The sequence below is a fragment of the Oryctolagus cuniculus genome, chromosome 4 (genome assembly GCF_051225735.1).
Source record: "Oryctolagus cuniculus isolate XC-2025 breed Fujian yellow rabbit chromosome 4, ASM5122573v1, whole genome shotgun sequence".
NCBI lineage: Eukaryota > Metazoa > Chordata > Mammalia > Lagomorpha > Leporidae > Oryctolagus > Oryctolagus cuniculus.
The window spans coordinates 88,890,931-88,915,390 of record NC_142870.1 but is presented as its reverse complement, the minus strand read 5'-3'; the positions used below and the strand labels follow the sequence as shown (position 1 = coordinate 88,915,390).

Below are 24,460 nucleotides of genomic sequence, written 5' to 3'. Positions count from 1 at the left end.
TTTTTTTAATTTTCTACATTTTACATGATACACTTTTTAAAAGACAGATAATTGCAATATAAGTAATTTTCCTCAACAATATTATCAAAATTTTAAAACACACAGCAAAGTTGAAAGTATGTTTTAGTGAACACCTGTCTGCAACTACCTAGATTTTACTATGTACACTATATAATACTATTTATTTATATGTCTGTAGGTAATTTATATATTTTATGTGTTTTAATATTTTCATTTATTTACTTTTAGGGGATTAATATGAACCTTCTTGCTATATGATGCTCACAGCCTGTAGTGCCATACATAAGAGATCTTGCTGATATGGACAGACATAGAAACAAGTACTTTGGCCGGCGCCACTGCTCACTTGGCTAATCCTCCGTCTGCGGCACCGGCACCCCAGGTTCTAGTCCCGGTCGGGGTGCTGGATTCTGTCCCGGTTGCTCCTCTTCCAGTCCAGCTCTCTGCTGTGGCCCAGGAAGGCAGTGGAGGATGGCCCAAGTGCTTGGGCCCTGCACCCGCATGGGAGACCAGGAGGAAGCACCTGGCTCCTGGCTTCGGATCGGCACAGCGCGCTGGCTGTAGCAGCCATTGGAGGGTGAACCAACGGAAAAAGGAAGACCTTTCTCTCTGTCTCTCTCTCTCACTAACTCTGCCTGTCAAAAAAATAATAATAATAAAAAGAAACAAGTACTTTAAAGTGTAGTTACTGCATTTCTCTTTATTTTTATGAATAATCTTGTCAGGGGAGGCAGTGACTTGCTTACTAGGGTCTTTCAGTTTTCTCAAGTTTCTTGGGCATCCTGTGAGTTCTCTTGTCCCCATTACCTTGCATTGACTCTATTCTATGCCTTTCCATGTAGGCACCCCTAGAAAAATCTATGCACTCTCATAGTCTCATTCAGTGTCCTTATTTTAGGATATTACATTATGAAATGTTTCTGGAAACATCAGATTTTGAGAATAAATACAAATGATTGTGATTTCCCCAAGCCACTCCCTGGTTTTAGGGTGCTAGGTGGCTTGAAAGAAGCTAGATTTTGTTTTGACCCTCTATATGTAGTTTTATTTGAAAAGAAAAGGTTATTCATTTGAGGAAGAGCTGTTATTTACAGATAGACAATTATTTTGGAGGATAATGAATACTTAGTAATACATATCAAAATGCAAAATATGAATAACTTTAGAACTAAATTTTAAGACTTTTATTCTGTGTCTCAGTTGGAATTTTCCCATCTTGTTAGTGATCAGATGCCCTCCTCCTTGGGATCAAAGCAGAATCAAATCCATGTAAGATCTGCATGCTCTCCCACCCCACTCCTGCAGCATAGCACATTAGACCTATTTCTCACATTCTTTGACTACTGCTCTGCAGATTATACTGCAGCCCCTTACCAGATTGTTGGTTTTTGCTTGGTATCCCATGTACATTTCTCCTTTCAGTATTTTGCTCAAGTTATTTTCTGATTTGGGATGTCCTTCTCCTGTTTCCTTCTCTCATTTCTTTCCTTACTCCGCACACTCTCTCTGTGTGCTCTCTCTGATCCTCAACTATACGTGATGACTGACCTCACAAGGGAAGACATGATAGCACTGTTTGTCACCTGTATTCCACTCCAACTTTACCTGTTTCCTTTGCTCCTCTCCCTGTTTAGATATGGGGTCTTCTCTCTGAAATCTCTCTAAACCTATCAACTGTTAGGCAGAACCTAACCTGAGCATTTCTGCAGCCCTATGTTTATATTTTGTCATTTATTTAGACTGTTGCGTCTCAGTATGTGGCCTGCTGGGGTAGAAGCAGCAGCAACAGTATCCTCTAGAGGTGGAGTACAAATGCAGAATCTTGAGTCCTGTCCTAGAGTTTCTGAATAATGTGTCTCTGTTTTATCCAGTTCTCCGAATCACCCATATGCACTTTTGAGAAGCACTGTCATAGAGCATATGTCTGATTTTGCCTTTCAATTGGTTGCTTCCGTGTCAAATAGACCTTTTCTTGTGATCAGGGACTGTGTCTTCAACTTTCATCTGGAAGGTTTGATGGAGTGTATTGCTGACTGAAGGGACCCTTGAGTGTGTATTGAATGAAAGCCTGTATTTTCAATCAGGGGAGTATCCCATTAGCAAATCTCTGTTTCCTCTTCTCACTTCTTTGACAAAAGCCACAAAGATATGGAGGATTAGAACTTTCATAAATTCATGTAAATTCACTGTCTATTGCTTATATTTAAAGCACAGAGAAATACCTTGTATGAATGTCTTATTAATAGGATTGAATCTGTATAGCTGTCATAAGGGTATTTGTTTCAAGGAGTGGAAGTCTGGTTACAAGGTTAGTGTGAGGTTTAGGCTCAAATTTTATGAGTTTGATCCTAGGAAAATTATATTATTTTAGTTTAATTCTCTTTAAAATTTTGACAAAAGAGAAGCTTCTTAATTTCAGAAGGGCTGTTACAATCACTTAGGACATATCCTCTTCATATTCTTTCTCCCAGTATCTCTATCTCACTGTCTTTCCTGGCATGGCTGTTTTTCTTATTGCCTGTCACTCCTGTCTTCTCTTCTATTCTTTACATATTTGTTGCAGTTTTTTTTTTTTTTTTTTTTTTTTTTTTTTTTGGACAGGCAGAGTGGACAGTGAGAGAGAGATACAGAGAGAAAGGTCCTCCTTTGCCGTTGGTTCACCCTCCAATGGCTGCTGCGGCCGGCACACTGTGCTGATCCAATGGCAGGAGCCAGGTACTTATCCTGGTCTCCCATGGGGTGCAGGGCCCAAATACTTGGGCCATCCTCCACTGCACTCCCTGGCCAAGCAGAGAGCTGGCCTGGAAGAGGGGCAACCGGGACAGAATCCGGCGCCCCGACCAGGACTAGAACCCGGTGTGCTGGCGCCGCAAGGCGGAGGATTAGCTTAGTGAGCCACGGCGCCGGCCTTGTTGCACAATTTTCTTTGTCATTTCCTTCATATCCCAACACTCAAAACATCTGTATCCCATATGGGTGCTGGTTGTAGTCCTGGCTGCTCCACTTTAGATCCAGCTCCTTGCTAATGTAACTGGGAAAGTAGCAGAAGATTGCCCAAGTGCTTGGGCCCCTGCACCTGCATGTAAGACCTGGAATGAGCTCCTGGCTCTTTGCTTTGGTTCAGCTCAGTTCTGGCCATTGTGGACATTTGGGGAGTGAACGAGTAGATGGAGAATCTCTCTCCATGTCTCTCCTTCTCTCTCTGTAACTCTACCTCCCAAATAAATAACTAAATAAAATATTTTTAAAATATACATAAAATTTACCCTGTTAACCATTTTTATCTACAATTTGGTTACGTTGTTGTACAGCTATCACTATCATCCATTTCCAGAACTTTCTCCTCAACTGAAATTGTACCATTTAAATACTGATGTCCTGTTCCCTCCTCCCACTAACCCCAACAACTACCATCATTAGCATTTTAACCCAACTATTAAAAACTGCTCATGAAATTCAGTATCCTGCCCCTGTGTGTTACGTAGAAGTTGTGTTTACCCAGGATCTGAAAAACAAAGATTTGGGGGAGTAGGAACTGGAAATGGTTTGGAAAAACAGCTTTAAACCTTTTGACTGTGTTGTCACCATTTATGCAAATAATGCTGTACTAATTATGAATAATCCAAGTCTGTGAAGCTCCCCAGAAGCATTTCTTTGTGCCACTTCATTACCTTCAATGTAATGGGTGTGGGGAAGATTTTCTAGTGATGTGTTTTTGCTTATAATTTAGGGATTTCACAAATTTTAGGTTTGACATTTTCCATAGCCTTTCCTCCAGTAAATCTTTGTTTTTCTTAATTGATCTTTTGGAGTATTTCATGAAACAGCAAATTGACTATTGAACACTTTTTTCCATATGTTCCGTTTTATAGCTTGCCATAGGCACTGGGGGAGAATGATGTGAAAGAATCAGGGCAGACAATCTACTGCAATCAGAGATCTTTATTTAAAATCAAATCTGAGGGTCAGCATTGTTGAGTTGCAGGTAATAGCACTGCCTGCAATGTGGGAGTCCCATATGGGCACCGATTCAAATCCTGACTGCTCCACTTCTGATCCAGCTCCCTGTTAAAACACATATGAGACTGGCAGAAGCTCTTGGCACCTGGCTGTTTCCTGGTCCAGCCCAGCCTGTTCTGACCATTTGGGGAGGGAGTCAGCAGATAGAATACCTGTCTCTGTCTCTCTCTCTGTCTCTGTAAACTACCTTTCAAATAAATAAAATAAAAATAAAGAAATGAAATCAAACTCTGCTATTTGATTACTGTGATGTCCTGAGTTAAATATGTCACATTTTTGTGCCAAATTTCATTATCTGAAAAATAGGAAAATTATGGTCCTTTCTGAATAATAACTTCTGGGAATATAAAATAAAATGAGACATGGAGGGCTCTGCATATACTGTCAAAGCCTGAATAATTTGAGTAAGATACCTGCATTTAGTAGGAATTTGGAAAATATTGGTTGAATGAATGAACACATAACTCTTCTCAAAGTCAATTTTCCTTGAGTCCTCTTCTTGTGTACTCCTGGCTTGACTAATAACCTCCATCACTCTTCCTTCTGGTTCCTGATCACACCCTCTCATCCTTACCCAAATTAGCTTTCTACTTTAAGCTTTAGAGTCTAGAGTTAGAGGAATGCTGAAAAGTTGCCAAGGAATCTACAGCCTTGGCCCCCAAGGTCCACACTGCCAGGATTGTGGGGCAACGGCATTCTTTGACAAGAAACACCAGAGACAAGTTTCGGTGCACATGTCCACTTTATTAACGACTTTTTAAGGGACAGTCAGAGGGGCGTCACTAATTCTATAGGATAGAGCTGATATTGGCACCGCTGTGCTTCTCCAATCAGCTTGAAGGTCACATTGGCTAGTAGTTTTCCAGGTGGGCCTAGGCCACACCTGGGAGCAGTTTACCTGATTGGCAGAAGGCAGAGGTGGGAAAAATGTTCCTGGAGCTCCTGCCAGGTGCCAGCAGTTAGAACCCCTGCATGGGTAGTCTCCCAGCCTGGTACAGGATCAGCCACAGCAATCTATCTTGTGGGCCTCAGTCAGCATTCCCCTTCTCAATCTAGCTTTTTCCTCAAATCTTTCCTGGGCTTAGAAATCGCAGAGTTATTGAGTTATTCACTAGAACATCTTCAGATGGGTTGAAGGGAATTGTCTTCTTCTCCCCTTCCTCTCAGCATCATCAGGCTAAGGGGATTTCATCCTGACCAAAAAATAATGAGCTGTAATGATGCTGAGTCAGATCCCATGAATTCAAAGTAAGCAATATTCAGGCTGTAATTTCAGTTCTCCATACAGACACTTGGAGGAACCGAGGAATCCTCTCTTCTAGTGCCACCAGGCCCATGATAAATCCAAATGTATGTATGACAAGGCATAGTTGGGGCTTATACTGACAAAAGCAGGTGATAGTCTCAGGGGATTCTGCTGAATGTAAATCGCCTGGCTGATTTTAGTGAAAAAAAAAAATTGCCTCCATTAAGGTAATCAGAAGGAAGAAATGAGTGTTCAGAGACCAGAAGTGAGGAAAACAAACTAAAACATTATAGGTATTCCTGGACTGACTGATACGCTGTAGAATTACTCCATTCCAAAAAAGGCACTCTTTCAACCAGTAGTCCAGAGTATATTTTCTGTTCCAGGCTTCATACTAGTCCCTGAGAGACGAATGAATTAGAGATAGACTCTTCACAAGAGTCTCAAGAGAGAAGACGTACAAACTAAACTGTAGTACATGATAAATGAAATTTCATGCGGAGAATGCAAGGGCAGCATAGTGGAAATTGGAGGAAGAACTGATACATTCTGTCTAATGGAGGGAAATCTTGAAGTTTCATGAAAAAACTTGCTTTGGAAATAAGTTTTGAAGGCTGGTCGGTATTTGTGTATATGGATAGGGGAAAGAAGGACATGTGAGTTGGAAAGAATGATTAAAGGAGATGGAAGGTACGGTGATGATGTATAGCACCATCTGTATGTGTGCCTGTGCTGGGAGCCCACCGTAGGAACAGTGGTGCAGTATAAGGGTTGGAAAGAGAAATTGGACACCAGATCCAGGAGGATTGAGAATGCCATATGAAGGACATCAGAGAAAAGCTTTAGGATGTGATATATGGGGAAATTACTTTGCCTGTTGCCATCCATCACCTTTCACTGGCATCCCCATGGCACCCAAAACTTCCTTAAGCTTTACAGACTTTTTGCTTGTGGTGGTAAAAATCTCTTCCTTTGGTTTTAGAGAATAAGACTTCAGTCTGTTTTTTCAGTGGATAGAAAGAATATTTATATGCAAATATAAATCTATTAAAATTAGATCAACTCAATGAAGTCATGCATTTTTATCCTTCTTCTCTTTCTCAGAAAGACCAGAGCAATTAAAACTATTACCACCTTTCATTTTTCTACCATCTATTAAGTTCACATAGGTTAAAAGGGTGTATGCAGGGTCTCCTCTTGTGTGCTCACTCCTTATACAATTGGAATGAACGAATCCTCCCTCTTTTTCTGACTTTGTGGTGTTCTGTGTTCTGGTAAAGCAACAATCTTTATGTATCCAAAATAATAGAATAAGTGAACTTGTAATCACCACCAATTAGCTATACTGGTGTAGTATACCTTATCCTACTTCAATCCACCAGCATGTCTTATGTTTCATTTTAGCAAGTAATTATGCCATTATCCCTCCATTGACTTGCCACAGGAATGCTTTAGCAAATCATAAAATTGGTTTAAATTCCCACTTTGTTCCCAATGGACAATTCATGACCCTTACCATAAAATTACATTAACTGGGGCCAGCATTGTTGTGTAGTGAGTTAAGCCTCTGCCTGCTACACCGATACCGCATATGAGGGCCAGTTCAAGACCTTTTTGCTTTGCTTTTAATTCAACTTTCTGCTGATGCACCTAGGAAAGCAGCAGAGCATGGCCCAATTCTTTGGGCCCCTTTTACCCACATGGGAGATGTGGAGGAAGCTTCAGGCTCCTGACTTAGATGCAGCATAACTCCAGGCATTGTGGCCATGTGGGGAGTGAGCCAGCACATGGAAGCTCTCTCTCTCTCTCTCTCTCTGTAACTCTGCCTTTCAAAATAAATAAAAATAAATCTTTTATTAAAATCACCTTGACTAGGAGTAATTCAGTGCATATGAGAATTTGCAAGAATCTCTCAAAGCTTGTCCTGTTGCTGGGGTGCCTTACAGTGTTGAAATGCCTCATTTATGAAAGAACTTCAGTCAGCACTTCTCAGCTTTAGGATTCAAAGCTTACAGATTTTGCCAAACAAGAATTTCCAAAGTCAGTTAGGTTGAGGAGCATTGTCAAGTGTTATTCCTAAGTAATTTCATTTTACAGTGTCCACTGGCATTTTAAAATGACCTGAGAAGTTATGTACACACAGATAACTTTTCAATCTAATATTTTACCTAATATTAAAATCAGATGTTTCTCTAAAATGAAGATGAGCTATCCAAACATAATTTCTCCCAATCATTATGTAGAATCCCAAATAGATCAATATGTGGCCTTTGAAAAGTCCTAGCTAATCTAAGAATAAAATTTAGAAATATCACGAAGCTTGCATTTAATGGATATATTTCTTAGGACTATGTATTAGATTTATCCTCTAGGAGGATTTATGTGAGGATTTCTTTGTAACTTGGTGACCCTTTAAAACCTTGAGTTTTTCAACAGAGCTACTACGTCTGATATTATTTTCCTGAATCTGGAGAAACACCAGAGGGGACTGAAATAATAAGACATTAATTTCAGCTGTAGAATGTCGATGTTGCTGACCCTGTGGGGTTATTGTGGAGTGAGATTAATTATGCAGATCTGCCACCCTAGGCTTTGGAGTTGAAGTACCCTGTTGTAATTCACTGCAGGATCATTCATGTAGCCAGCATATTGATATGATTATTATTCTACCAAGGTTTTCTCCACCCCTAGACAATTATAGAACCACTTACCAGCATCTCTCATTGACTTCTTATTTAAAATTCCCAGACCACAGCAGGCATTCAGGTCCTTTTGTTGGAGACAGCTACAGATCAATAGCATGCAGCAATATGGGATTTTCTTTAGGACATGACAAATGCCAAGATGGTTTGCTGAGCTGAAGATAGACATTTGGACTCTGGTAGAAAATTATGTTCCCATGCCTCCCTGTGTCTAACTCTAACATTTTAAGTAATGATAACAAGGGCAGAGAGGGAGGATACGGTGGGAAGGTCATGAGATTTGGTGTTCACATACCAGTTTGAACACAGGTTTCCTCATTTGTTCTCTGTGGAACTTTGGGGAAATCACTCCTTTTGTAAAATGGGGATACCAAAGCCAAAGTTTTGGCAGGTTTGAGAGGTTTAAATGTATCTGTGTGTGAAGAAAATATTTTACCTGGCAGAATGTTTTAAAAATATTTTTGTGCTATTGGAGAAAGCTTCTATTCTTGAACTGTCACTATTGTTGTAACTGAACATACTTTTTATTGCCCCATTGCTTGGGTAATGTCCTATTCTCCTATAATCACTAGTACTGCTACCTAGTGTGGAATATGGTAGCCATGCGTTGATGCCATTAGCAACTGCAAGGAGTGTGTGTCCTTGAAAAGATGTACCTAAAAAATGTCTGTTCCACAGTTTTCAGGACTTCATACCTGCAAGAAAATATTCATCTAATAAGTTTTTTATGCAGTTCTATGACCAGTGGTAAATAGTGTGGTTTATTTTGTTTTAGTTTTGTCTTAAATGTCTTTCTTCTGTGTACATGTCTGCACTTCAGAGTGCTATCTTTCTGCAGAGACCAGCTGTAATGCTGACTGCAAGGACTCCTCCCACATCCTCACCCCTGGGTAGAAACCCTTTCCCTTTTGTCCCAACCCCCAAACTCCCCCACCACATTAGAATGCAACTTGTTACTTCCTCAGGGCATGCCAGCATGTTGCTTGGACTAATATGCATACTTAATAATAGCATGAGAAATACATGCTTTGTACCATTGAATAAATAATGATAGCAAATACTCTTTTAGGCATTTTATATACACTAACTCAAACAGTGCCCTTTATAGACTGAAGAAGTAAGTTGCTGTTATTCTTTCCTCTTGGCAATTGGGAAAACTAAGGCACAAAGAGATTAATTAGCTTGTTGGATGTTGCATAGGTGCTATGAGGCAGAGCCAGGAACTGGAATGGTTAACTAAGAGAACCCGCTGTTTTGTTGTGAGGTTACACTTATCCATATGTGAGATGGAGATACCCACTACTTTGTGGGTTACTGGCTACCTGGGTTATGCTGAAATCTATGTCATCCTTTAGCATTTAGCACAGGGACTCTACATCATAGGTACTCTGTTACTACTAATTGGCTTTGCATTGGGAAAAATGCCTCTGAACAGCTTATGGCAGTCACAAAACACCCCCTCTTTTACTCTGTCAATTTTTTTTTAGTATATGTTCTGCCCTCCTGCTCACTTTACTTGCCAAAGCATTTTGAAACCTCATATTAAGCACTGCTTGAGTACCTCTCAGTGACAGTCAGTGCTTTTCTTTCTTTCTTTTTTCTTGTAAGAAGCTGTATGGTAGAGATAAAGCAAACTTGTTGAAATTAGGGTCACTTGAGTCTGTAGTGGCTTATGAATTGGTAGATAATAGTACTGTAAAATTGCAGCTCATTTTCATTCTGGTGAAAGGGGGAAATGTATGGTTTTACTTTTTGTAATAAAGTCACAAAATGTCAAATAAAAAGAATGGTGGTCAGAGACCCCTACACCTTCTGTCCCTCCATCTAGTGTGATCTGTTAGACTAAGGTCACAGCCCAGACTATGGGACTGGTGGGTACACATTGCCATCTGTCAGGATGATCCTGGTGCCCAAAAATTAGTGAAAGAAGCCATAGAATTTTCTCAACCGGGACACAGTCTCACACAGACCTCCTCAGTGTTAGTTCATAAGGGGATTTTCTTTTAGATACAGAGACATGATATTTTTTAAGGCTACCCCCCGCTTTTTTTTTTTTTTTTTTTTTTTTTTTTGCATGCGGGGAGCTTTTGTTAATCGCTAGGAAGACCTGGAATATTATCTTTGAATTTCAAGGGCAGGTTTAAGTGTGGGAATGGGGAGGATGCCTAACAGTTTATTTTCTACAATAGACTGAAAATGCCTGGAGCGAGAACCTTGGGGGAAGGGGGGGATAAGGGGTGTGCTTTCTCATAGTTAGCACAGTATGACATGGTTCATTCCAAGTGTTCCATGAAAGTTCCAATGCAATTCTTGACCTTTACATTTCTTTTTGTTTAAGACTTATTTTATTATGAAAGTCAGAGTTACAGAGAGAGAGAGAGAGAGAGAGAGATGATTTCACATCCTCTGGTTCACTCCCCAAGATGGCCATAATAGCCAGTGCTGGAGCAGGTGGAAGCCAGCTGCCAGGAATTCATCCAGATCTCCCATGTGTCTGTGTGTGTGTGTGTATGTGTGTGTGACAGGGGCTGAAATACTTGAACCATTTTCCACTGCTTTTCACAGGCCATCAGCAGGGAGCTGGATCAGAAGTGGAGCAGCTGGGGCACGAACTGGCGCACATATGGAATGCCAGCATCAGAGGTGGCAGCTTAACTGGGCTGTCAGCGCCAACCTTAATTTTTCTTGAAAACAAAAACAGAAACTAGTTATGGAAACTGAGGCACAAGAACCATAATGGGCATGGTCAGAGTAACTCAGCTATTTAATGCCAGAGTCAGGACTCAGAAGCAGGGATTATCATGCATGCTTCTCTTTATAATTGAGAAGGAGGAGCCCCTGGGTACTGCAGGGTCTGATTGAGTAGGAGCAGCCTGTCTGAGACTTCTGGGCCGTGACAGGAGGGGAGGCAAGGCCCTAGTCTGATGGATGATCTGTAGTAAGCCAATCAGTTTTCTGACAGAAATTCTTGGTGGAGAGTCAGGGGGTGGATAAGGAAGTGTTTTGTGAAAAGATGGTGCTATTAGACCAAGGGTGCCTTACATCCATTCAGGCTAATTCTTGAAGACAGGTTCATTTTGTGGTCAGTGGATCTTGATGGAAGTCACAAAACTCACAATGACATCTGTTTAGTCCAATCCATTGAGGAGGTTGCATTCGTCTGGGCAGCCTTTAGCTTTGCTAAAGAATGTACTGTGCCCGTGAATATGTGTGCAAAGTAATTGCATCAATACCTCATAGTTATACCACACTTCACTATGTAGGAAGGTTTTTTTCATAAGCATAATCTATTTTTTTTTTTTTTTTGACAGGCAGTTAGACAGTGAGAGAGAGAGAGACAGAGAGAAAAGTCTTCCTTCCATTGGTTTACCCCCCAAATGGCCGCTATGGCTGTTGCACTGCGGCCGGTGTGCTGTGCCCATCCGAAGCCAGGAACCAGGTGCTTCCTCCTGGTCTCCCAAGTGGGTACAGGGCCCAAGCACTTGGGCCATCCTCCCCTGCCTTCCCGGGCCACAGCAGAGAGCTGTACTGGAAGAGGAACAACCCGGACAGAATCCGGCGCCCCAACTGGGACTAGAACCCAGGGTGCTGGCACCGCAGGCGGAGGATTAGCCAAGTGAGCCATAGCGCCGCACAAACATAATCTATTTGGATCCTTATAATATGCCATGAGGTAAACATTTATTATCCTTATTTTATTAATAAGGATACCAGACTCCATAGTGATTAAGTAAACTATCCAAGACCACACAGTTAAAATATGACCAACAACAAACTAAACAGGGAATGGCTATGTTCTAGGGAAATATTCTTGCTGCTACCTAGAAGTTACTGTGCATTTATATTTGTAATTGACAGCATTGAACTATTGACAATGGATATGGACATGGTGTTCCAGGCCAAAAAATGGAGTGCTAAGACAAATTAGACAAATTAGATCAGGATGGAAATTTCTTTGGGCTGTAATAGAGGTAGAAATACTGCCCAAAGTATTTAGAAAAGAGGTAGTATATTTCCAGCCATACCAAGACAAGAGACAACAAAGAAATCTCAAGGGGAGAGTTGAGTTTTGCATGAGGATGTGGGAAAGTTAAGATTCATTTTCTTTCAGTGGTAAGCCTTTTAGTTCCATGTATAAATTTGGAAAAGCATATTCATCTTATGTATTGAGGATTCATCCTGTAGTTATAACCTGGGTTCTTCCTTCACCAGTTAGAACCTTACTGTCTATACCAGTATTTCCAGTGGGATCCTAAAAGGTACATTGAATAGTAATAATAAAGAAATCACAGTCCAATAGTAACTGGTTAACATTGTGCTAAGCCAAGTTGCCACATTATTTACATGTCTGATTACCCTGAACATATAAAATGCCCATATATGGACAGGTATTTGATGCAGCAGTTAAGATGCCGTTTAGGATGTCAGTATTCTATATCAGAGTGCCTGGATTGGAGTCCCAGCTCCAATTCTGATTCTACCTTGGAAGGCAGCAGATACTCAAGTAGTAGATCCTTGCCACCCATTTGGGAGAGTTGGATTGGGTTCCTGTTTCCTGGCTTTAATCTGAGCCAATTCCAGTTGTTGTGAGCATTTTGGAATTGGATCAGTGGATAGGAGATGTCTCTCTCTCTCTCTCTCTCTCTCTCTCTCAGCCTTTCAAACAAGTAAAATAAATAAATGAAAATCTTACAAGAAATTTGATAAAATGTCAATGTGTACCATGAAGTTCCAAGGCATTTGCATTCTGTTATTTCTCAAACTTGTGTTTTGATGACATGGCCCTTCTGAAGAATGGTCACTGTAGAATATGATAGGATAGTTGTTGCTTTTTTTTAAGATTTATTTATTTACTTGAGATACAGATTTATAGACAGAGAGAGGTCTTCCATCTAGTTGTTCACGCTCCAAATGGCCTCAATGGCTGGAGCTGGGTAATCTAAAGCCAGTGTCGCTCCCCGTCTTCGTGGAGGAACGACACAGGACCCTGCGCTGTTCTTCTGTCTGCTCAGCCCTCCCCGGGTTGGCTGCTGGTCCTTCCCGGGTTGGCTGCTGGTCCTTCCCGGGTTGGCTACCGTCCCTTCCACCTCCGTGGAAGGGCGGTTCCCCCTGCCACATTCCCCACTTCCGCGGGGGAGTGGCACACCACCGGCCTGCTCTCTCGGGGGCTGCACAGGTGTTCCCCTTAGATGTTCCTGGTGCATGTTGTCTCTCTCCTCCTTTATAGTCCTCTTCTGCCAATCCCAACTCGGCTGCCCACACGCCGAGTACGCTGCTCTCCTCCAATCAGGAGCAAGTCCTACAGTTTATTGGCTGAACTGGAGGCAGCTGTGTAGAAGCTGTTTTCTCCTCTCCCAGCGCCATATTGTGGGAGAGCAGATGCATAGAATAAGTCTTAATTCCAGTAACTTAGTCTAGTCCGAGTTGCTCCCCACAGCCAGGAGCCCGGAGCTTCTGGGTCTCTCATGTAGGTGCAGGGTCCCAAGTACTTGGACCATCTTCCACTGCTTTCCCAGGCCATTAGCAGAGAGCTGGATTGGAAGAGGAGCAGCCAGGACTCAAACTGGTGCCTGAATGGGATGCTGGCATCACAGGCGGAGGCTTAACCTACTATGCCACAGTACTGACCCCAAATATGTTAGTTTTCACCAAGCATTTTGGTGGGATTATGCTGTGCACGACTCTACTTTCTTGCTTTTTCATTTTTTCCACCTTTCCTTTTGCCTTGTATATATGTCTGGCTTGGCTCACAAACTCTGAAATCCCTAATTGTGAAAAAAAAAGTGTTATTTTTACACACAACACATTTTTTATTAAAATGTATGAAATAAGCACTCAATACATATTCCAAATTGTTACAGTAGACTCAGAAGCTAGACCATATAGTCTTTTTGGAGAAATATGTGACAACTTTGCTCTGGTTTTGATATCTGTGGATTTTTTAACAGTTTGTAGAAGGTGCCTTTCTTTTGAAAATGTCAGACAAGATCGTGATCATCAAACCATCCCTTTGAATTAGAGATATTGTCAGTGCCCATGTTGTTACTACAAGTTTAATGGGAGAAAACCTCAGATGGCTAAGACACTTTTCTATGCTTGGAAAAGTAATTATTTTCTTAACCTGGAGGTGGTTGGAACTTAGTCCATAAGGTAATATGACTGTTTTGTGTCTGTGGTGCTTATAATTTCACTTAATTCCCCACTTGAACTTTAAATGGCATCAAATTACCTGAGTCAGTTTGTTTCTTCCTGTATACTCTCACATGTTTTGAAATGCCTGTGTTGCAGTGCTGTTCTCTGGGCTGTGGGTGAGCTTCATGAGAGCAGTTTCTGTTCCTTCTCCTTCTTCAGACTGTGTGCAGAGCTTGGTAAATAATTGCTGAGCAAATTAGAAGTCATATTAGTTCCTCTCATTGAAAATGTTTATCCTTCCAGTCATAAAGTTGCTAGAGATGACTTTCCATCACACTCTTACATTAGTCTGCTTTCTTGGTTTACAATTTTGTGTGTGTGTGTGTGTGAGAGATATACTCATATATTCTATAAATATAGATGAAAAATTATGTATTATAAATACATGTATGTATTCTATGCACACATATGCACAGGGTACTTTAAAAGGCTCATGGGAAAAGGTAATGAGAATATTTTTATTGTTGTGCAAAAATTATGAAATCCATGTTCCTTTTTTCATAATATACCTTTCCCATACTGTTGTTGAAGACCCATTGTGTGTGTGTGCACATGTATATATTTGTGCATGTGTGTTCTGAATCTTTCTATAAACTTTTCCGAATGATTTAGATGCCCTTTAACTTCAAATGAGCAAAGTTTTCTCCATAATTTTTTAAAAGTGTAACATATTAACAGTAAATTGTATAAATATTAAATATTCATCTTGCTGATATTTTTATAGTTGCATTGTTGTATAACGATCACTTGACCAAAGAATAGAATGCAAGACATCATGAGTCTAGTTCTTGCCCTTCCCTGTCATTATTCCCAAAGTTAATCCATGTTCTGATTTGAATTAAGCAATTTATAAAATATTTTACTTTTGCTTTTAAGAGCTCCACTCCTTGAACTTATTTCAAATTTAAACAAAATAAAGCATAAAGAAGTCTAGTTTATTTCATTTTAAGAACTAGTTGTCATGATACTTTATATTGGTGTAGCACTTTATAATTTTAAAGTCCCTTTCCACATCATCCATAACATGATTTGATCGTCTGCATTCACCTATGAGATGAGCAGGGCAGGATATTTTACTTCTGTTTTTAAAAATGAACATACGAGGCCAAGAGGAGAGAAATCTTCTGGATCATAATTTTCCAAGTTTATGTTTCATTACAGAACCTATCAAAACTTGGCTTTCCTATAATTTGTAGGTTCAAACTTACCTGTGAGTCTCTTCTTTGAAGTATTTTAGAAATGACACTGAACTTGGATCTGGAACACTCAAAAAGGAGGGCAGGGCAAATTTTGCTTGATAGTCAGTGGTCAACTTGAAATAAATTACTTTGGGTTTTCATTATCAATAGTGTTGGCAGCAGTTCACATTGCCTACTACTCCACAGTTTGTCAAATGCCTCACCTTTATTATCTTACTTAATAAGAGTTGATGATAGCTGGCATTTGCTGAGGACTGTGTATGGCCCTGGAGAGTGCTAAGTACTCTACAGGAATTATAGGTTGCATTCCTCTTAACAAATGATAAGGCCAGTATTAGTTTCTACCATCCCTCCAACCCTCAGGGTCTCTAAACAGAGAAGATGTGATGACCAACCTATCCAATGAACTGCTGTTCCTGACTTCATTGACTTCATTTAGAAGTATCCGTAAACACATCAAACATTAGTCCTAAATGAATCTTGTAGACAGTGAGCAGGTCTCTAACTCCTCCTAAGAGTCAACGTGATTATTTGGCACCTCTACTCTCAGGATGTCTAAGGTCACGCAGTCAATCCTGGAACTCAAGTTCAGTGCTCTTTTAAAATTGCTCTTTCACCTTTCTTTCACTGAAAACCCAGTTCTAGTTCTCCCTCATGAGGGACAGAACTTCATGATGATATTTCTTCTCTCACCCCATGGAGCACATTGCTATTCAAAATATTAAAGAACAAAGGGAAATCAATCTGCTCACATTCTATTCCAAGCTTCTAAAGACAGCAGGTGGTGCATTATGTTATATATGTCCCCTCAGATTTCCAAGCGCTTTGAAGCTATTTAGTTAGAAAGGAGAAGGCTATATGTAAGAGCAGTGCGGTAATGTTTTCTGGTGTGAACTTTGACCCTGCTGTTATATCAGTAAAGGTTAGCAGCACTGATTTGGTAAGCTGAAAGTTAGGGCAGTTCATTGATCTCCCTTTGTGGCTCTATTTGTAGACTTTTCTGGAACATTCCAGACTTAACTACAAGATTGTGTCATTTTCAAAGTAAATGTTGAAAATAGATACCGTATTTAGGTTAAAATAGTTTTATTTTTTAGTTTTTATTTAAAAGAGTTCACAGTTCTTTTGTTGCTCTAAAAGGCTTTTTAAGGGAAATATATCTCTTTAAAATATATTTTAGTATTTTTAATTAACAAACAATAAAAGACTTGTTTTCGAGTATAGCTGCATGAATTTAACCACATGTCAAATCACATAACAATGACCACGATCATGATGCCAAACCTTTCTATCCATCTGGATAACTCCCTAGTGGAATCTCTTTGCAGTCACACTCCCCCATCATCCCTAGCCCCATGACTTGTTCTCAGTCACTCCAGTTATGTCTTTTTAAGGATGCCCTTCATTTCTTTTTTCTTTTTTTTTATTTTTAGAGATTTATTTATTTATTTGAAAGGCAGAGTTACAGAGAGGCAGTGGCAGAAGCAAGGCAGAGAGAGAGGTCTTCCATCCACTGGTTCACTTTCTAAATGGCCACAATGGCCGGAGCTGAGCTATTCCAAAGCCAGGAGCCTATAGCTTCTTCAGGGTCTCCCATGTGGTTGCAGGGGCCCAAGCTCTTGGGCCATCTTCCATTGCTTTCCAGGCCATAACAGAGAGAAGGATAGTAAGTGGAGCAGCTGGGACTCGAACCAGAGTCCATATGGGATGCTGGCACTTGCAGGCAGCAACCTAACCTGCTATGCCACAGCTCCAGCCCCTAAGGATGCCCTGTAAATGAAATAATGCGTAAAGACAGCTAACTATTTTTTAAACAACTATTTTATTTATTTGAAAAGCAAAGTGATAGAGAGAGTGAGACAGAGGAATTGAAAGCTATTCCTTCTGCTAGTTCACTTCTCAAGTGATTACAGCAGTCAGGACTGGGCCAGGCTGGAGCCAGAAGCCAGGAACTCCATCCATGTCTCCCAAGAGGGTAGCAGGGCTACAGCTCTGGACATCTCTGCTGCTTTCCCAGGCACATTAGTAGAGTCTTGGATGAGAAACAGAGCAGCCAGGACTTGAACCAGTAGTCCTATATGGGATGCTGCCAGGCAGTGACTTTAACCTGCTGTACTACCATGCTTGCTGCTAGATGGTTAACCTATTGAAATGGTTTCTTACTCTCAACACAAAACCTCTGAGATTCAGCTATGTTTTTATATCAACACACAGTATTAAAAGGTCTTTGTTTAGTGTTGCTCAATAGTATTCTATTTTTTTGTATACAGAATTTGACTGATTCATTCACCTGATGAATGATATTTCTTTCCAGTTTTATTAATTGAGAGATGCTATAAATACATAAGGACAATTTTTGTGTTAACATAAAAGCTTTTATTTATTTTGGGGGAGTTACCTAGCAGTAAGATTGCTGGGTTGTGTAAGTATGGCAATATTATGCTAGACTTTATCAGAAATTGCCAAACTGGTTTCCATAGAAGAAGAAGAACATTTCATGTTCCTCCAGTATGAGAGTTCCAGTTGCTTTGGATGTTTGACAGTACTTGGCACTGTCAACATTTTTTAAAAAATTTTAGCCATTCTGTATGGTGTGTAGTGGTTTTTGATGTGTATTTTATTAATGACTAATGATGAAGATCTTACCATGTTTATTTGTTTTCTACAGTCTTTTAAATAAAATATGTCTCCTGCTTTTAATATTTGAAAAATTGTCTGTGGTTGGGTGATTTCCTCAAAGTTTATTCTTATTTTTTAAAAAAGTTTTCAACATTTATGCCCTTTTCATAAAAATGAAAGAATCAATGTTTCTGTATCTAAAATATCTTACTGAGATTTTGATTGGAGTTAAATAAAGCTGTTGGTCAGTTTGAAGAAAATCGACATATTCTCTTATGTTAAGTTTCTCAATTTATGAATATGGTATGTTTCATATTATTTTCTCCTAAGACTGCAGCAAACTGTCTAAATCTTAGTTGTATAAAAGAAAACATATTATTTCTCTGGGTCAGAAGGCCAAGGACAGTGTGACTTTGTGAATTCTTTGCTTAGGGTTTTATAAGGCCAAATACAAGGTGTTAATAAATCTGTGTTCCTGCTGGAGGCCCTGGAGATGAATACATTTAAATTTCTTTAACAGTCATAGGACTATTCAGGTTGTCTATTTCATTTAAGTTCAGCTTTGATAGTTCCCAGTTTTTGTGACACTGGTTCTTTTATGTTGTCATGATTGTTCTATCCCTAGAGATTACCTTATTACCATTTTAATGTCTCTGTGATTAGTAGTCAAGTCCCTCCTTTATTTCTATTTTTAGTTTCATGTGCCTGCCTTCTTTCCTCCTTGATGTACATGGCTAGATATTTATCAGTTTCGTTGTTCTTTTCCAAGAACCAACTTCTGGTTTCACTTTTTTCTATGCATATTGTTTTGTTTTGTTTTGAAATCCTTTGATTTTCACTCATTATCCTTTCCTTTATTTTGCTTACCTATTTTTTTTTTTTCTTCCTTTTCTGGATCTTTAAGCAGGGGTTGGGCAGTGAGTGGTGGGGGAGGGGCTCAGAGAGGGAGGGGAGATAACATTTTTGACTTGAGCTCGTCATTTCTAATATAAATCTTTAATGGTACAGATTACCCGGTCAGCATTGCTTCACCTGCAACCCCACACTTGGCATGCTGTATTTTCACTTTTGTCCAATTCAAAATTTTTCTAATTGTTCTTGTGACTTTCAATTTGACCCACTGATTATTTTGAAGTATATTATTTATGTGATGTACATGGAGATTTTCCTGTTATCTTTTTGTTTTTGATGTCTGGGTTAATATTATGGATAGAAAACCTACTTTCAATTCTGTTAGATTTGGTAAGGTATACATACTCAAAAAGAATGTGATGCTATTTACCTTTTGGAGTCTTCAAATAGTTGTTTCATACATTATGTCCATGTTTTATAGCTTCATTCATTAGGAAATACAGAGTAGTGTGCGTACTTCATTTTACCCGGAATTGGAATCTTCTGTGTCATTTTGCCAACATTTTGATCAATATTAGATTATGAAGTCATCTGCATAAGGATCTTCTTATGATTCAAAAAAATAAAGATTAAGAATGATGATGATGGGGCGCCGGATTCTGTCCCGGTTGCCCCTCTTCCAGGCCAGCCCTCTGCTGTGGCCAGGGAGTGCAGTGGAGGATGGCCCAAGTGCTTGGGCCCTGCACCCCATGGGAGACCAGGAAAAGCACCTGGCTCCTGGCTCCTGCCATCGGATCAGCACGGTGCGCCGGCCGCAGCGCACCGGCCACGGCGGCCATTGGAGGGTGAACCAAAGGCAAAGGAAGACCTTTCTCTCTGTCTCTCTCTCTCACTGTCCACTCTGCCTGTCAAAAAAAAAAAAAAAAAATTAAAAAAAAATGATGATGAAAATAACCCTGATTTTTAAGTAAATATTGTAAAGTGGTAAAATTTGTAGAATGGTATGGTTAATAATAGCTTGTGCTATGCACTTTAAAGGCTTGTTTATTATATCTCTGGTACACACCAAGGCAAGATCAACTGACACTTTATGCTTTTTGCAGATTGGAAAGAGAAGAATCTGGGTGAGATTGGGACTCTAGGAAGTGATTGGCAGCAGGCTGTACCCCCATGGATATGGTCAGTTGGAGTTTGTGCCACTGTGTGAACAGCCTGCTTTCCAGTGGACAGGGCATAGCAAAGGACATTGGTTGACTGTGGCAGAAATGGAGTAGGTGATAGCAACTTAATTATTGTATGAAGTTTATCCAGCCTAGAACAAGACTTTATCAGGAACAAGTACCAGCCTGGCTGGTGAACTTGAAGGAGTGGCTGTTATTTGAGTGTGGTGCTCATTATGGAATCAGGAAACTGAGGGAGAAAGTTGTGTGGCTGCTGAAATGCTGCCATGAACGAGGCTGAGCAACAGGTGACTCAGTATTTGGGCCGCAAACTCAATTTCAGTCTGTCACCTGCTTGTCTCCTGAGAGAGTCCCTGGGGTCAGGGTAACTCAAAGATAAGGAGATACAAGAGCTTATCAAGTGTGGGGAATGCAGACAATAGAAAGTCTCATACTCAGAGATTGATATTAGTGTGCTGCTACATGTTAACAATTGCCCTTAACATTGCTATTGATTATATAGAACTCAGTACATATTTAATACTTTTTGCTAGATGATATTGGCATCCAAGTTGATGTACCCGGAAACAGTGGTGTTAAGCATAAGAGAAATACCAGTATGTGGTGGGGGAGGATATGAGAATGATCATACAATAAATAAAAAGGGTAATGCAGGAAAGTCTGACAGGAAATTCATCATATGTAGCTTCCAGTCATCTGACACAAGTACAGTGTCTGTTAGACACCATCACCTAAGCGGTAATTCAAACAATGAAGAACCATCATTAATAGGAATGTTCCTTTGCTTTCTGGCTGTTTCTCCATCTCTGGCCCAGCACTCACTTATGCAAAGAAAAAGGAACTCAAATTGTATCGCTATTTACAACAATACAATTCTATGTCTGGGTGCAAGAAAATGTTATATGATCTAGCATTCTTGGAGAGTTTTCAGACCAGCTAATCACCTCCTCCTAAACTTGTCCCTTTAGTCTGTGAAAACAAGCTGGCACAATCGCATATTCTTTTCAGTGGGTTTTATTCTAATCTATCATAGTGCAAGACGGCCACTGGATCTGTGTTTGTACATAGGTTATCCTTAGATTAGCTTTACCTTGGTGACCTGACTCTTGGCTGCCTCTGGCATAATCCAGTTACTTTTGGGAATATTAATTAAAGTCCTCAATCACACTAATTAGAATGTCTTCTAAGTGTTGCCTTAGGACTTTTGCAGCTTATAAACAGGCAAATTGGGAAAATCTAGAGAAACGTGTGTGCATGTGTTTTTTAATAGCCAAATCAATTTGGGAGGCCAGAGTGTTTTAGCGTAGTGGAGTACTGAGGCTGAAATTTCTTTGTCTTGAATTGCAATGAATTATCTTGCTGCACTCACTGACAAGGATTAATGCAGAATTATTAATTAGTTTTATTAATGACTTGAAAGAAGGCATAGGTGGCATGCTGATGAATTTTGTATATGACACAAAGGTAGGAGGATAGCAATAATTGTGATGACAGTCTTAGGAGCCAAAATGATTTCAAGACAGAATTTAGTGGCAGTCCATCTATTATGTGTCTGGCAGAGTGACCTCAAAAAGGCATAACGATGATTATATCATTCCTTGAATAAGAACACTTCAGTGATTCACTATTTGCTATTTAAGTTAAACCCTAAATCCTTGGGTTGTTATTCAAGCCCTTGCCATATTCTGAGCCTAACAGTCTCTGCTTTCCAACAAAATCTTCAGTTCTTCTTCTAATACTCCGTGCTTGAGCCAAACTGAATTATTTATAATCTGTTTCCTATTTGTGTTTTCCTCACTTTCATGACTTTTGAGCATTGTTTTCCACTAAGGGTTTCTTTTTCCCCATCTCAATTCTAAATATCCAGATCAGTTATTACTCAGTTAGAGAGCCACCATTTGTGTTTAGTCTTCTTCGACTGTCTTGCCTGGAGTAAGCTCTTCCCTTTGCTAATCTTCAATAACAGTTATCTGTTACTCTCTATTTTTATCACTTTTGCTTTGTATTGCAGTTATTTTTTCAATACACATTTAAGTCCCTGCTAGACTTTGCCTAGTGCCAGAATGCCAGAATTGCTGTCTGATAAACATTCACATCTCCTAAGTACCTCTGCATGAGTGTATTTTATACATAGTTGATGATATTAAAGAGGTGTGCGTGGGGTTTAATCTCTACTGCAGAGAAGTGCTTTTAGAGAAGGCCTTACATCTTGCTTAACAGAGGCCCCTGCAGTTATATCCTTGTAACTTGTAAACAGAAAATGTTCAATACATGCCTTCTTGAATACATAAATGACAGAGAGAGGATTTCTCTATGATAATGCATAAGAATGAGAAAGGGGTGGTGGTTGGAACAGAGACATTTAATCTGTGACACATGGCGCTTGCTTGTGATCTGATACACTCACCTGTGATTTGTGAAGCTGAAGCAGGAAGTATGACATGAGCCAGAGACTTTTGCTGATATGTGGTCAAGGAAGATGACATATAAATGATAAATGTTTGAGGGGATAGGTTTATTTATCCTAATTGGACATTACACATATATCCATGTTTTAAAACATTATATGGTACCTTTTAAATATGTACAATTTTTAACTATCTGTGAAAACAGGTAAAAAGAGTAATAGTGAAAAAGTGAGGTAACAGATTTGAAAACTTGCATTTCCCTTTAGGATGACTGCACAGACTGGGTTGTTTGGGCAGCAATCCTTTACACTTTTTGATTTTATACAGCACCCTTAGGGTAGCTCGTTTTAGATGATATTATATGGGTGCAATATTTATCAAATACCTTTTTGTTTTTTTTAGGCTGGTGGGTCTGTGGTTATGAAATTTGTGGCATAGACTATTTGGGATAATAGGCTTTAAGTTAGCCTGATATGGGTATAAATCCCACCAGAAATAGGGTCTGGACTGTTACTTTAACCTCTACAAACATCCTTATATACTGTAACCCCTGTAAGCATCCTTCTATGGCCACTGGGTTTAAAACAGAAAGCAGAGGTGTTGAGCATCAAGCTTCCCAGTTATCTCCAGATTTCATTTACTATCCTATAAAGAGTTTATCACTGGCCATATATGTGTAGGATAGTACAAAAAAGTACTTAACAGAGTTGTTGAATCTGTAGGATTTCTGCCTTAGAGGTCATTCAAACAAATGTAAAGGAGTGGTTCATAGTAGTTGGCAGTTTCAACTGTTATTAACAGGAAGACTAAATATCCCAGAAATTGCACCCCTGTTTCCTTTGTCTCTTCTAGTGAGATGAGGAGAGTGGGAACAACAGGGCATGAGCTTTCTTTCTTTTCCCTCAGTATGAATTCAGATTGTCTGAATCAAGTATTTCTAAACTTACTATTCATCTCTGAGAAGGAAAATTACCTGGATCGTGAAATGGTCACAACTTGGAATAGACCAAACACTTATGAAGAAGGGTAACAAGGTTAAGTTTATCTACCAGAAATGTGACTCCTGTTCAAAACCGTCAGATGAATCCTTCTTAAGTGAGCAGGTACCTGGAGTTTCATCATGGCTCTGCTAGTTTTAGCCAAATACTTTGATTATATTATTTAAATTTGTCTGAGTTCCCTTATCTTATGTACTATGGGGATTAAAAAGAAAATAACAAAGAAGAACAAAGGCTATCATGTTGGTTGTTCCTGACAATTATACTTTATATTGTAAAACTCTTAGAACTATCCCTAGTCTATGGTCATAATGCATGTACACTAGTTATTATCATTTATGTACTTAACAGTTTTATGTACTCTCCCTTACCCTTATGTTTATGTTAACAGGATGAGACTTCTGTGGTGTGTAATGAGTCTCTACTTCTATGGGATCCCGCAAAGTGATGCCTCAGGTAAGTGAATGGCTTCTGACAACCAGTTAAAATGCAAGTCGTGTATAAGGGAATGTATTCCCTCTGAGAATGAATTTATGAGAACATAATATTGTTTATTTACATTTTCTTCTGTTCTAGCACAGAATTAGATGTCTAATGGTATAAAATCTTGGTGATGGTAGAGGCATTGATACATCTCTAGTCCTCACAGCGTAGAGTCCTGAAGCTGTGGTCTGGTGTGTATAATACATGGCATTTACCAAATTGGCATATAGAGTACCATTTCAATCCCTTTCCTCAGATCCTATGTGAGAAGAAATGGCAGTGATGTTAACAGGATCTGTTTTGCAGACTTGAGCCAGTTATGGAGAAAATAGTTGCAGCCTATTGAGATATTTTTAAAAAATAACATTTTCTGTCATACTGCTTATATACATGAAAGATTGGTGACAACTAACCGAGCACCTAAAAGAAAACCTGTTGAAGTGAAATGGACACTATGAGAAATGGTGACTTGATCAGCCCTTGCCCTGACTGTTGATGAACAACTTAATACTTTATCCCTTTTAGTATTTTTTTTCTGT

At 39.6% G+C, this 24,460-nt stretch overlaps 1 protein-coding gene across 6 annotated transcripts in view; it reads left to right on the top strand.

Annotated features, from left to right (window-relative positions):
* Positions 1 to 24,460, top strand: part of IL1RAP (interleukin 1 receptor accessory protein) — a 161,943-nt gene that overhangs the window by 21,960 nt on the left and 115,523 nt on the right. For all 6 annotated transcript variants that reach the window (XR_011388002.2, XM_070072366.2, XM_070072368.2 and 3 more), the window contains exon 2: positions 23,830 to 23,894. Coding sequence is in view for 3 of the 6 variants with exons in the window: in XM_070072366.2 (XP_069928467.2) it covers positions 23,831 to 23,894 (64 nt within the window). In the remaining 3 variants the exon portion in view is untranslated. The remainder of the gene's footprint in view (positions 1 to 23,829; positions 23,895 to 24,460) is intronic.